This window comes from Salmo trutta, chromosome 15 (assembly GCF_901001165.1).
Source record: "Salmo trutta chromosome 15, fSalTru1.1, whole genome shotgun sequence".
In the NCBI taxonomy this organism is placed as follows: Eukaryota; Metazoa; Chordata; class Actinopteri; order Salmoniformes; family Salmonidae; genus Salmo; species Salmo trutta.
Genome location: NC_042971.1, coordinates 65,389,642 through 65,403,442, shown reverse-complemented (window position 1 = coordinate 65,403,442; position 13,801 = coordinate 65,389,642). Strand labels below are relative to the sequence as shown.

General features: G+C 48.6%; 1 protein-coding gene across 1 annotated transcript in view; it reads left to right on the top strand.

Annotated features, from left to right (window-relative positions):
- The window catches only part of LOC115149550 (methyl-CpG-binding domain protein 2), a 100,840-nt gene that overhangs the window by 22,291 nt on the left and 64,748 nt on the right, over window positions 1-13,801 (top strand). The window contains exon 2 of the mRNA XM_029692502.1: window positions 9,301-9,463. Coding sequence (XP_029548362.1) covers window positions 9,301-9,463 — 163 coding nt within the window. The remainder of the gene's footprint in view (window positions 1-9,300; window positions 9,464-13,801) is intronic.

The following is a 13,801-nucleotide window of genomic DNA, read 5'->3' as shown; positions in this document are numbered from 1 at the left end:
ATGGCTGACTTGCTTAAACAAATGTGGTTTCTACTGACACTTGAGATGTAAAAACTATGGCATAAGGGAACAATGAGCGGATAAGAGGCATTCTGTAATTTCGATTAAGACATTCATGAGCGAGCTAACTATTTGTTCAGCACTTTTGAAATGTACAGCGGCAGAATTCAGGACATGGGCCGTTCTTACAGTATTCTCCCCGTACACCAAGTCAGAACCGTAGGATAAATAAAGGGGGCATATAAACAGATAATGAAAGCTCTTACAATATTCAAAGATGTTATTTCTCTAAAACAGGTAATAGACTACATGTGCACCACCAAGTCAGAACAGTAGGCTAAGTTATGAGGGAGAAAAGAACCAAATCATTAAGTCTGGCATTTTCTGGATTTATGATGCTTTCAAGACAACTGGGAACTCGTGGGAAAAGCAAGGTTGAATCATGATGTCAGTGATCATCAGGTCAGAGCTCTAGAAAGATGCCCGAGTTCCCGACTTGGAATTCCAAGTTGGATGACCGTTCAAAATGTATTTTTCCAGTCGGAGCTCGTCCCAGTTATCTTAAACTCACTGAAGTCTGAGATTTCTGAGTTTCCAGTTGTTTTGAACGTGGCAGAAGTCATTCTGGATTGACAGCATGGCCAATGTATATATATTTTTTTCCTGGCCCATGTGAATGTTTATCCTTTTTAAGCTGGGAAAAGAGACCCTTAAACCCAGACTTGGACCACACACCCTCTCCACTAAATAGCAGGGGAAGCAAAATAGTGATTGCTTTGCAACGCTTGCAGTTAGCCACTGATTCCTTCCAAACCAGTCATTGTTGAATTTGTGATTTCCAACTTGTTTTGTAATGTTTATGTCCAATGGCCGATGAGCACCGATACGTTTTATCTATAATTTCTCTTCATACGACAAGGATTGAAAAGGATTTGCCAGTAGATTGTCGACGTGATTCATGATGATGACAGCTTGCTAGCAAAACTTTTGAAGGTATGATGTTGACATGATCAGAACAATCAAAGCTACGGTAGATATAACGTGATTTGACGTCATTTCATCTGTGGCCAATGACCTTGAGCCTTGGATGGGCGTTGACAGAACAGTGAGCCAATCACTGCGCAATTAGAGAAGATTACCTACCCTTACGCTCTGTAATTTTCGCTGGCTGCCCCACCTCCACAGAAAGCACTGAGCTAGGCTGAAACACCTGTATATTCCTCAGGCTGCCCCACCTCCATAGAAATCACTGAGCTAGGCTGAAACACCTGTATATTCCTCTGGCTGCCCTTCCACCACAGAAATCACTGAGCTAGGCTGAAACACCTGTATATTCCTCTGGCTGCCCCTCCACCACAGAAAGCACTGAGCTAGGCTGAAACACCTGTATATTCCTCTGGCTGCCCTTCCACCACAGAAATCACTGAGCTGGGCTGAAACACCTGTATATTCCTCTGGCTGCCCCACCTCCATAGAAAGCACTGAGCTAGGCTGAAACACCTGTATATTCCTCAGGCTGCCCCACCTCCATAGAAAGCACTGAGCTGGGCTTAAACACCTGTATAGTCCTCTGGCTGCCCCACCTCCATAGAAATCACTGAGCTAGGCTGAAACACCTGTATAGTCCTCTGGCTGCCCCACCTCCACAGAAAGCACTGAGCTGGGCTGAAACACCTGTATAGTCCTCTGGCTGCCCCACCTCCACAGAAAGCACTGAGCTAGGCTGAAACACCTGTATAGTCCTCTGGCTGCCCCACCTCCACAGAAAGCACTGAGCTGGGCTGAAACACCTGTATAGTCCTCTGGCTGCCCCTCCACCACAGAAAGCACTGAGCTAGGCTGAAACACCTGTATATTCCTCTGGCTGCCCCACCTCCATAGAAAGCACTGAGCTAGGCTGAAACACCTGTATATTCCTCTGGCTGCCCCACCTCCACAGAAAGCACTGAGCTAGGCTGAAACACCTGTATATTCCTCTGGCTGCCCCACCTCCACAGAAAGCACTGAGCTAGGCTGAAACACCTGTATAGTCCTCTGGCTGCCCCACCTCCACAGAAAGCACTGAGCTAGGCTGAAACACCTGTACTTTGGAGCTGCCTTACTCAAGAAAACAACAAAGAGACCATGTTTGTATGCAGCTTTTATTAACTCAATAATATCTATTTTTTTCACATTGTTTGCAAACTGATATGTGACTCGTAATTAATGCCAAATTAACATGCAAAACAGGTTCTGCCCAACCAGCCCTGAATAACGGGTCGCCACTGGCAGCGTATGCCTGGTATAAGTGATAGTCTGAGTCACACAACATTAAGGTTTTAAGCTTTGGACACACAGTGATGAGGACCGGACCAAAACGTCCGTCTGTACAATAGTCAGAACACTAACAGAACATGTAATTTCATATTCTAGTCACTGTCTGCCTTTTGGTTCTGGGTGTTGTCTCCTGTGTGAGCCAGCTGTTTAAAAGGACTGTATTGTAGGTCTAGGTCGGAAGAGGAAATACTGTAGGTTATGGTAGGGCTGCACGATTTGGACAAAATATGTAATTGCTATTTTTTATTTTTTTCCCCAGATGTTGCAATTATGAATTGCAATTTTTAAACGCTGTGGCTGAAAACCATGTCTGATGGAATTACCAAGTTAAAACAAGTGTCAGGGTAGAGAAAATCACTTCTAAAATGAGGTCATATCAATGAATACATACTGTGCTAACTGAATACAAAACCAAATGAAACAAATCTATTTCAACATTGTTATAGGCTGCTATATGATAATACATATTAACAAACATAAATGTTTAACGTGCGTTAAAATATAGGGTGCTATAAGCGCAGCACTTATTCGTACGACGCTGGGCTAATTGTGCGCCGCCCAATCACGGCAGGTTGTGATACAGCCTGGATTTGAACCAGGGTGTATGTAGTGACGCCTAATCTGGACGCTACTACTGGGCGCCTACCAGGTGAGCTAAATACCTTCGATGCTTGCTTTCGAGGCAAGCAATTCTGAACAATGCATGAGAGCACCAGCTGTTCCGTTCGACTGTGTGAGGTGAGTAAGACCTTTAAACAGGTTAACATTCACAAGGCCGCAGGGCCAGGCGCATTACCAGGACACATACTCAGAGCATGCGCTGACCAGCTGGCTAATGTCTTCACTGACATTTTCAACCACTCCCTGACATGGTCTGTAATACCTACATGTTTCAAGCAGACCACCATAGTCCCTGTGCCCAAGAACACCAAGGTAACCTGTCTAGACCGCACGCAGCGGTCTAAGGCACTGCATGTCAGTGCTAGAGGCATCACTACATACACCCTGGTTCGAATCCAGGCTGTATCACAACCGGCCGTGATTGAGAGTCCCATAGGGCGGTGCACAAGTGGCCCAGCGTTGTCCGGGTTTGGGCGGTGTGGGCCGTCATTGTAAATAAGAATTTGTTCTTAACTGACTTGCCTAGTTAAATAAAGGTAAAATAAATGACTATCGCCCCGTAGCCATGAAATGCTTTGAGAGGCTGGTCATGACACACATCAACACCATCATCCCAGACACCCTGCACCCGCTCCAATTCACATACCGCCCCAACAGATCCACAGGTGACGCAATCTCTATTGCGCTCCACACTGCCCTCTCCCACCCGGATAAGAGGAACACCTATGTGAGAATGCTGTTCCAAAGATTGTTATATCTAACCCAAAGATAGACCATTAGACTGTGAATGTCTCCTTCATTTGTGTTGTGATTAGACTGTGAATGTATCAGCCGGTCATTTCCAATGTGAACAAGTTAGTTATAGTGGGCAGAACCAGGAGAGGGGCAGAGCTAAGCACGAGCTAGCGAGATCCTATTGGTGCCTTCTAGCATGTATTTGCATTTTTACGTTAGGAAAACATTATGAGGTATTGTGATGTCATTATGGGGTATTGTGATGTCATTATGGGGTATTGTGATGTCATTATGAGGTATTGTGATGTCATTATGGGGTATTGTGATGTCATTATGGGGTATTGTGATGTCATTATGGGGTATTGTGATGTCATTATGGGGTATTGTGATGTCATTATGGGGTATTGGGATGTCATTATGGGGTATTGTGATGTCATTATGGGGTATTGGGATGCCATTGTGGGGTATTGTGTGTAGAGTGATGAGGAAAAACATTTATTTAATTAATTTTAGAATAAGACTGTAAAGTAACAAAATGTGAAAAGTGTAGAGGTCTGAATACTTTCCAAATGCACTGTATGTTGCTGGGTTGTGATGCCATGCTGGGTTTGACCAGGGTTATGTTGCTGGGTTGTGATGCCATGCTGGGTTTGACCAGGGTTATGTTGCTGGGTTGTGATGCCATGCTGGGTTTGACCAGGGTTATGTTGCTGGGTTGTGATGCCATGCTGGGTTTGACCAGGGTTATGTTGCTGGGTTGTGATGCCATGCTGGGTTTGACCAGGGTTATGTTCCTGGGTTGTGATGCCATGCTGGGTTTGACCAGGGTTATGTTGCTGGGTTGTGATGCCATGCTGGGTTTGACCAGGGATATGTTGCTGGGTTGTGATGCCATGCTGGGTTTGACCAGGGTTATGTTGCTGGGTTGTGATGCCATGCTGGATTTGACCAGGGTTATGTTCCTGGGTTGTGATGCCATGCTGGGTTTGACCAGGGTTATGTTCCTGGGTTGTGATGCCATGCTGGGTTTGACCAGGGTTATGTTCCTGGGTTGTGATGCCATGCTGGGTTTGACCAGGGTTATGTTGCTGGGTTGTGATGCCATGCTGGATTTGACCAGGGTTATGTTCCTGGGTTGTGATGCCATGCTGGGTTTGACCAGGGTTATGTTCCTGGGTTGTGATGCCATGCTGGGTTTGACCAGGGTTATGTTCCTGGGTTGTGATGCCATGTTGGGTTTGACCAGGGTTATGTTGCTGGGTTGTGATGCCATGTTGGGTTTGACCAGGGTTATGTTGCTGGGTTGTGATGCCATGCTGGGTTTGACCAGGGTTATGTCCCTGGGTTGTGATGCCATGCTGGGTTTGACCAGGGTTATGTTGCTGGGTTGTGATGCCATGTTGGGTTTGACCAGGGTTATGTTGCTGGGTTTGACCAGGGTTATGTTGCTGGCTTGTGATGCCATGCTGGGTTTGACCAGGGTTATGTTCCTGGGTTGTGATGCCATGCTGGGTTTGACCAGGGTTATGTTCCTGGGTTGTGATGCCATGCTGGGTTTGACCAGGGTTATGTTGCTGGGTTGTGATGCCATGCTGGGTTTGACCAGGGTTATGTTCCTGGGTTGTGATGCCATGCTGGGTTTGACCAGGGTTATGTTCCTGGGTTGTGATGCCATGCTGGGTTTGACCAGGGTTATGTTGCTGGGTTGTGATGCCATGCTGGATTTGACCAGGGTTATGTTCCTGGGTTGTGATGCCATGCTGGATTTGACCAGGGTTATGTTCCTGGGTTGTGATGCCATGCTGGATTTGACCAGGGTTATGTTGCTGGGTTGTGATGCCATGCTGGATTTGACCAGGGTTATGTTGCTGGGTTGTGCTGCCATGCTGGGTTTGACCAGGGTTATGTTGCTGGGTTTGACCAGGGTTATGTTGCTGGGTTGTGATGCCATGCTGGGTTAGACCAGGGTTATGTTCCTGGGTTGTGATGCCATGCTGGGTTTGACCAGGGTTATGTTGCTGGGTTGTGATGCCATGCTGGGTTTGACCAGGGTTATGTTGCTGGGTTGTGATGCCATGCTGGGTTTGACCAGGGTTATGTTGCTGGGTTGTGATGCCATGCTGGATTTGACCAGGGTTATGTTCCTGGGTTGTGATGCCATGCTGGGTTTGACCAGGGTTATGTTGCTGGGTTGTGATGCCATGCTGGGTTTGACCAGGGTTATGTTGCTGGGTTGTGATGCCATGCTGGATTTGACCAGGGTTATGTTCCTGGGTTGTGATGCCATGCTGGGTTTGACCAGGGTTATGTTCCTGGGTTGTGATGCCATGCTGGGTTTGACCAGGGTTATGTTCCTGGGTTGTGATGCCATGCTGGGTTTGACCAGGGTTATGTTGCTGGGTTGTGATGCCATGCTGGATTTGACCAGGGTTATGTTCCTGGGTTGTGATGCCATGCTGGGTTTGACCAGGGTTATGTTCCTGGGTTGTGATGCCATGCTGGGTTTGACCAGGGTTATGTTCCTGGGTTGTGATGCCATGCTGGGTTTGACCAGGGTTATGTTCCTGGGTTGTGATGCCATGCTGGGTTTGACCAGGGTTATGTTCCTGGGTTGTGATGCCATGCTGGGTTTGACCAGGGTTATGTTGCTGGGTTGTGATGCCATGCTGGGTTTGACCAGGGTTATGTTGCTGGGTTTGACCAGGGTTATGTTGCTGGCTTGTGATGCCATGCTGGGTTTGACCAGGGTTATGTTCCTGGGTTGTGATGCCATGCTGGGTTTGACCAGGGTTATGTTCCTGGGTTGTGATGCCATGCTGGGTTTGACCAGGGTTATGTTGCTGGGTTGTGATGCCATGCTGGGTTTGACCAGGGTTATGTTCCTGGGTTGTGATGCCATGCTGGGTTTGACCAGGGTTATGTTCCTGGGTTGTGATGCCATGCTGGGTTTGACCAGGGTTATGTTGCTGGGTTGTGATGCCATGCTGGATTTGACCAGGGTTATGTTCCTGGGTTGTGATGCCATGCTGGATTTGACCAGGGTTATGTTCCTGGGTTGTGATGCCATGCTGGATTTGACCAGGGTTATGTTGCTGGGTTGTGATGCCATGCTGGATTTGACCAGGGTTATGTTGCTGGGTTGTGCTGCCATGCTGGGTTTGACCAGGGTTATGTTGCTGGGTTGTGATGCCATGCTGGGTTTGACCAGGGTTATGTTGCTGGGTTGTGATGCCATGCTGGGTTTGACCAGGGTTATGTTGCTGGGTTGTGATGCCATGCTGGGTTTGACCAGGGTTATGTTGCTGGGTTGTGATGCCATGCTGGGTTTGACCAGGGTTATGTTGCTGGGTTGTGATGCCATGCTGGGTTTGACCAGGGTTATGTTCCTGGGTTGTGATGCCATGCTGGGTTTGACCAGGGTTATGTTCCTGGGTTGTGATGCCATGCTGGGTTTGACCAGGGTTATGTTCCTGGGTTGTGATGCCATGCTGGGTTTGACCAGGGTTATGTTCCTGGGTTGTGATGCCATGCTGGGTTTGACCAGGGTTATGTTCCTGGGTTGTGATGCCATGCTGGATTTGACCAGGGTTATGTTGCTGGTTTGTGCTGCCATGCTGGGTTTGACCAGGGTTATGTTGCTGGGTTTGACCAGGGTTATGTTGCTGGGTTGTGATGCCATGCTGGGTTTGACCAGGGTTATGTTCCTGGGTTGTGATGCCATGCTGGGTTTGACCAGGGTTATGTTGCTGGGTTGTGATGCCATGCTGGGTTTGACCAGGGTTATGTTGCTGGGTTGTGATGCCATGCTGGGTTTGACCAGGGTTATGTTCCTGGGTTGTGATGCCATGCTGGGTTAGACCAGGGTTATGTTCCTGGGTTGTGATGCCATGCTGGGTTAGACCAGGGTTATGTTGCTGGGTTGTGATGCCATGCTGGGTTTGACCAGGGTTATGTTCCTGGGTTGTGATGCCATGCTGGGTTTGACCAGGGTTATGTTCCTGGGTTGTGATGCCATGCTGGATTTGACCAGGGTTATGTTCCTGGGTTGTGATGCCATGCTGGATTTGACCAGGGTTATGTTCCTGGGTTGTGATGCCATGCTGGGTTTGACCAGGGTTATGTTGCTGGGTTTGACCAGGGTTATGTTGCTGGGTTGTGATGCCATGCTGGGTTTGACCAGGGTTATGTTGATGGGTTGTGATGCCATGCTGGATTTGACCAGGGTTATGTTCCTGGGTTGTGATGCCATGCTGGGTTTGACCAGGGTTATGTTGATGGGTTGTGATGCCATGCTGGATTTGACCAGGGTTATGTTGCTGGGTTGTGATGCCATGCTGGGTTTGACCAGGGTTATGTTGCTGGGTTGTGATGCCATGCTGGGTTTGACCAGGGTTATGTTGCTGGGTTGTGATGCCATGCTGGATTTGACCAGGGTTATGTTGCTGGGTTGTGATGCCATGCTGGGTTTGACCAGGGTTATGTTGCTGGGTTGTGATGCCATGCTGGATTTGACCAGGGTTATGTTCCTGGGTTGTGATGCCATGCTGGATTTGACCAGGGTTATGTTCCTGGGTTGTGATGCCATGCTGGATTTGACCAGGGTTATGTTGCTGGGTTGTGATGCCATGCTGGATTTGACCAGGGTTATGTTGCTGGGTTGTGCTGCCATGCTGGATTTGACCAGGGTTATGTTGCTGGGTTTGACCAGGGTTATGTTGCTGGGTTGTGATGCCATGCTGGGTTTGACCAGGGTTATGTTCCTGGGTTGTGATGCCATGCTGGGTTTGACCAGGGTTATGTTGCTGGGTTGTGATGCCATGCTGGGTTTGACCAGGGTTATGTTGCTGGGTTGTGATGCCATGCTGGGTTTGACCAGGGTTATGTTCCTGGGTTGTGATGCCATGCTGGGTTAGACCAGGGTTATGTTCCTGGGTTGTGATGCCATGCTGGGTTAGACCAGGGTTATGTTGCTGGGTTGTGATGCCATGCTGGGTTTGACCAGGGTTATGTTCCTGGGTTGTGATGCCATGCTGGGTTTGACCAGGGTTATGTTGCTGGGTTGTGATGCCATGCTGGGTTTGACCAGGGTTATGTTGCTGGGTTGTGATGCCATGCTGGGTTTGACCAGGGTTATGTTCCTGGGTTGTGATGCCATGCTGGGTTTGACCAGGGTTATGTTCCTGGGTTGTGATGCCATGCTGGGTTTGACCAGGGTTATGTTGCTGGGTTGTGATGCCATGCTGGGTTTGACCAGGGTTATGTTCCTGGGTTGTGATGCCATGCTGGGTTTGACCAGGGTTATGTTGCTGGGTTGTGATGCCATGCTGGGTTTGACCAGGGTTATGTTCCTGGGTTGTGATGCCATGCTGGGTTTGACCAGGGTTATGTTGCTGGGTTTGACCAGGGTTATGTTCCTGGGTTGTGATGCCATGTTGGGTTTGACCAGGGTTATGTTGCTGGGTTGTGATGCCATGCTGGGTTTGACCAGGGTTATGTTGCTGGGTTGTGATGCCATGCTGGATTTGCTGTTGTTGTCTGTGATCTACTGCTGTTGTTGTTTGTGATCTGTTGTTATTTGTGATCTAATGCTGTTGTTATTGTTGTTTTGTCTTTCCTCTCCCCCCTCAGTCCCAAAGGGAAGAAGTTCCGGAGCAAACCCCAGCTGTCCCGTTACCTAGGCAACACGATAGACCTGGGATGTTTCGACTTCCGAACGGGCAAAATGATGATGCCCAGCAAGCTGCAGAAGAACAAACAGAGGCTACGGAATGAGAACCTCACCATCAACAAGGTACAGGTTAGCCTAGGCTACACACCAGGGTCCTGCTGTTCACTACATTCTACCAATGGACAATTGTATTTATTTAGTCTTTATTTTTAGCAGGAAGTCATATTGAGACCAAGGTCTCTTTTTCAGAAGATTATTCTAAGTTCCTTACTAGTCTCATCACTGTGTTAGCAGTGGATCAGTCTAGTCTCATCACTGTGTTAGCAGTAGATCAGTCTAGTCTCATCACTGTGTTAGCAGTGGATCATCTAGTCTCATCACTGTGTTAGCAGTGGATCATCTAGTCTCATCACTGTGTTAGCAGTGGATCAGTCTAGTCTCATCACTGTGTTAGCAGTGGATCAGTCTAGTCTCATCACTGTGTTAGCAGTGGATCAGTCTAGTCTCATCACTGTGTTAGCAGTGGATCAGTCTAGTCTCATCACTGTGTTAGCAGTGGATCAGTCTAGTCTCATCACTGTGTTAGCAGTGGATCATCTAGTCTCATCACTGTGTTAGCAGTGGATCAGTCTAGTCTCATCACTGTGTTAGCAGTGGATCAGTCTAGTCTCATCACTGTGTTAGCAGTAGATCAGTCTAGTCTCATCACTGTGTTAGCAGTGGATCATCTAGTCTCATCACTGTGTTAGCAGTGGATCAGTCTAGTCTCATCACTGTGTTAGCAGTGGATCAGTCTAGTCTCATCACTGTGTTAGCAGTAGATCAGTCTAGTCTCATCACTGTGTTAGCAGTAGATCAGTCTAGTCTCATCACTGTGTTAGCAGTGGATCAGTCTAGTCTCATCACTGTGTTAGCAGTGGATCATCTAGTCTCATCACTGTGTTAGCAGTGGATCAGTCTAGTCTCATCACTGTGTTAGCAGTGGATCATCTAGTCTCATCACTGTGTTAGCAGTGGATCATCTAGTCTCATCACTGTGTTAGCTGTGGATCATCTAGTCTCATCACTGTGTTAGCACAACATGACAACAACATGGCAGCAACACAACATGACAACAACATGGTAGAAGAACAACATGACAACAGCACAACATGACAACAACATGGTAGCAACACAACATGGTAGCAGCACAAAACATGGTACAAACATTATTGGGCCCAGACAACAGCACAAAGGTCTTGAAGGTAGAGACAACAATACATCACGTGAAGCAGCCACAACTGTCAATAAGAGTGTCCATGATTCAGTCTTTGAATGAAGAGATTGAGATAAAACTGTCCAGTTTGAGTGTTTGTTGCAGCTCGTTCCAGTCACTAGCTGCAGCGAACTGAACAGAGGATCGACCCAGGGATGTGTGTGCTGGTTCTGGTTCTGTAGTGCATAGAAAGAGAATCGATGGGAATCCATTCTAGTAATTATGTTTCTATGTTATTGGCTAGGTTATTTGTATGTCAGAGGTCATACAGACAGAGGCTCTACTGGTGGCTCTTCTCTCACTGTACAGTCAGTCAGTACACATCTAGGACCCCATCCACCGTACAGTCAGTCAGTACACATCTAGGACCCCATCCACCGTACAGTCAGTCACTACACATCTAGGACCCCATCCACCGTACAGTCAGTCAGTACACATCTAGGACCCCATCCACCGTACAGTCAGTCAGTCAGTACACATCTAGGACCCCATCCACCGTACAGTCAGTCACTACACATCTAGGACCCCATCCACCGTACAGTCAGTCAGTCAGTACACATCTAGGACCCCATCCACCGTACAGTCAGTCAGTCAGTACACATTTAGGACCCCATCCACCGTACAGTCAGTCAGTCAGTACACATCTAGGACCCCATCCACCGTACAGTCAGTCAGTCAGTACACATCTAGGACCCCATCCACCGTACAGTCAGTCAGTCAGTACACATCTAGGACCCCATCCACCGTACAGTCAGTCAGTCAGTACACATCTAGGACCCCATCCACCATACAGTCAGTCAGTACACATCTAGGACCCCATTCACCGTACAGTCAGTCACTACACATCTAGGACCCCATCCACCGTACAGTCAGTCACTACACATCTAGGACCCCATCCACCGTACAGTCAGTCAGTACACATCTAGGACCCCATCCACCGTACAGTCAGTCAGTCAGTACACATCTAGGACCCCATCCACCGTTCAGTCAGTCAGTCAGTACACATCTAGGACCCCATCCACCGTACAGTCAGTCAGTCAGTACACATCTAGGACCCCATCCACCGTACAGTCAGTCATTCAGTACACATCTAGGACCCCATCCACCGTACAGTCAGTCAGTCAGTACACATCTAGGACCCCATCCACCGTACAGTCAGTCAGTCAGTACACATCTAGGACCCCATCCACTGTACAGTCAGTCAGTCACTACACATCTAGGACCCCATCCACCGTACAGTCAGTCAGTACACATCTAGGACCCCATCCACCGTACAGTCAGTCAGTACACATCTAGGACCCCATCCACCGTACAGTCAGTCAGTCAGTACACATCTAGGACCCCATCCACCGTACAGTCAGTCAGTACACATCTAGGACCCCATCCACCGTACAGTCAGTCAGTCAGTACACATCTAGGACCCCATCCACCGTACAGTCAGTCAGTCAGTACACATCTAGGACCCCATCCACCGTACAGTCAGTCAGTCAGTACACATCTAGGACCCCATCCACCGTACAGTCAGTCAGTCAGTACACATCTAGGACCCCATCCACCGTACAGTCATTCAGTCAGTACACATCTAGGACCCCATCCACCGTACAGTCAGTCAGTCAGTACACATCTAGGACCCCATCCACCGTACAGTCAGTCAGTCAGTACACATCTAGGACCCCATCCACCGTACAGTCAGTCAGTCAGTACACATCTAGGACCCCATCCACCGTACAGTCAGTCAGTCAGTACACATCTAGGACCCCATCCACCGTACAGTCAGTCAGTCAGTACACATCTAGGACCCCATCCACCGTACAGTCAGTCAGTCAGTACACATCTAGGACCCCATCCACTGTACAGTCAGTCAGTACACATCTAGGACCCCATCCACCGTACAGTCAGTCAGTCAGTACACATCTAGGACCCCATCCACCGTACAGTCAGTCAGTACACATCTAGGACCCCATCCACCGTACAGTCAGTCAGTCAGTACACATCTAGGACCCCATCCACCGTACAGTCAGTCAGTACACATCTAGGACCCCATCCACCGTACAGTCAGTCACTACACATCTAGGACCCCATCCACCGTACAGTCAGTCACTACACATCTAGGACCCCATCCACCGTACAGTCAGTCACTACACATCTAGGACCCCATCCACCGTACAGTCAGTCACTACACATCTAGGACCCCATCCACCGTACAGTCAGTCACTACACATCTAGGACCCCATCCACCGTACAGTCAGTCACTACACATCTAGGACGCCATCCACCGTACAGTCAGTCACTACACATCTAGGACCCCATCCACCGTACAGTCAGTCACTACACATCTAGGACCCCATCCACCGTACAGTCAGTCAGTACACATCTAGGACCCCATCCACCGTACAGTCAGTCAGTCACTACACATCTAGGACCCCATCCACCGTAGTCAGTCAGTCAGTACACATCTAGGACCCCATCCACCGTACAGTCAGTCACTACACATCTAGGACCCCATCCACCGTACAGTCAGTCACTACACATCTAGGACCCCATCCACCGTACAGTCAGTCAGTACACATCTAGGACCCCATCCACCGTACAGTCAGTCACTACACATCTAGGACCCCATCCACCGTACAGTCAGTCACTACACATCTAGGACCCCATCCACCGTACAGTCAGTCAGTCAGTACACATCTAGGACCCCATCCACCGTACAGTCAGTCAGTCACTACACATCTAGGACCCCATCCACCGTACAGTCAGTCAGTCAGTACACATCTAGGACCCCATCCACCGTACAGTCAGTCATTCAGTACACATCTAGGACCCCATCCACCGTACAGTCAGTCACTACACATCTAGGACCCCATCCACCGTACAGTCAGTCACTACACATCTAGGACCCCATCCACCGTACAGTCAGTCACTACACATCTAGGACCCCATCCACCGTACAGTCAGTCACTACACATCTAGGACCCCATCCACCGTACAGTCAGTCACTACACATCTAGGACCCCATCCACCGTACAGTCAGTCAGTACACTTCTAGGACCCCATCCACCGTACAGTCAGTCAGTCACTACACATCTAGGACCCCATCCACCGTAGTCAGTCAGTCAGTACACATCTAGGACCCCATCCACCGTACAGTCAGTCACTACACATCTAGGACCCCATCCACCGTACAGTCAGTCACTACACATCTAGGA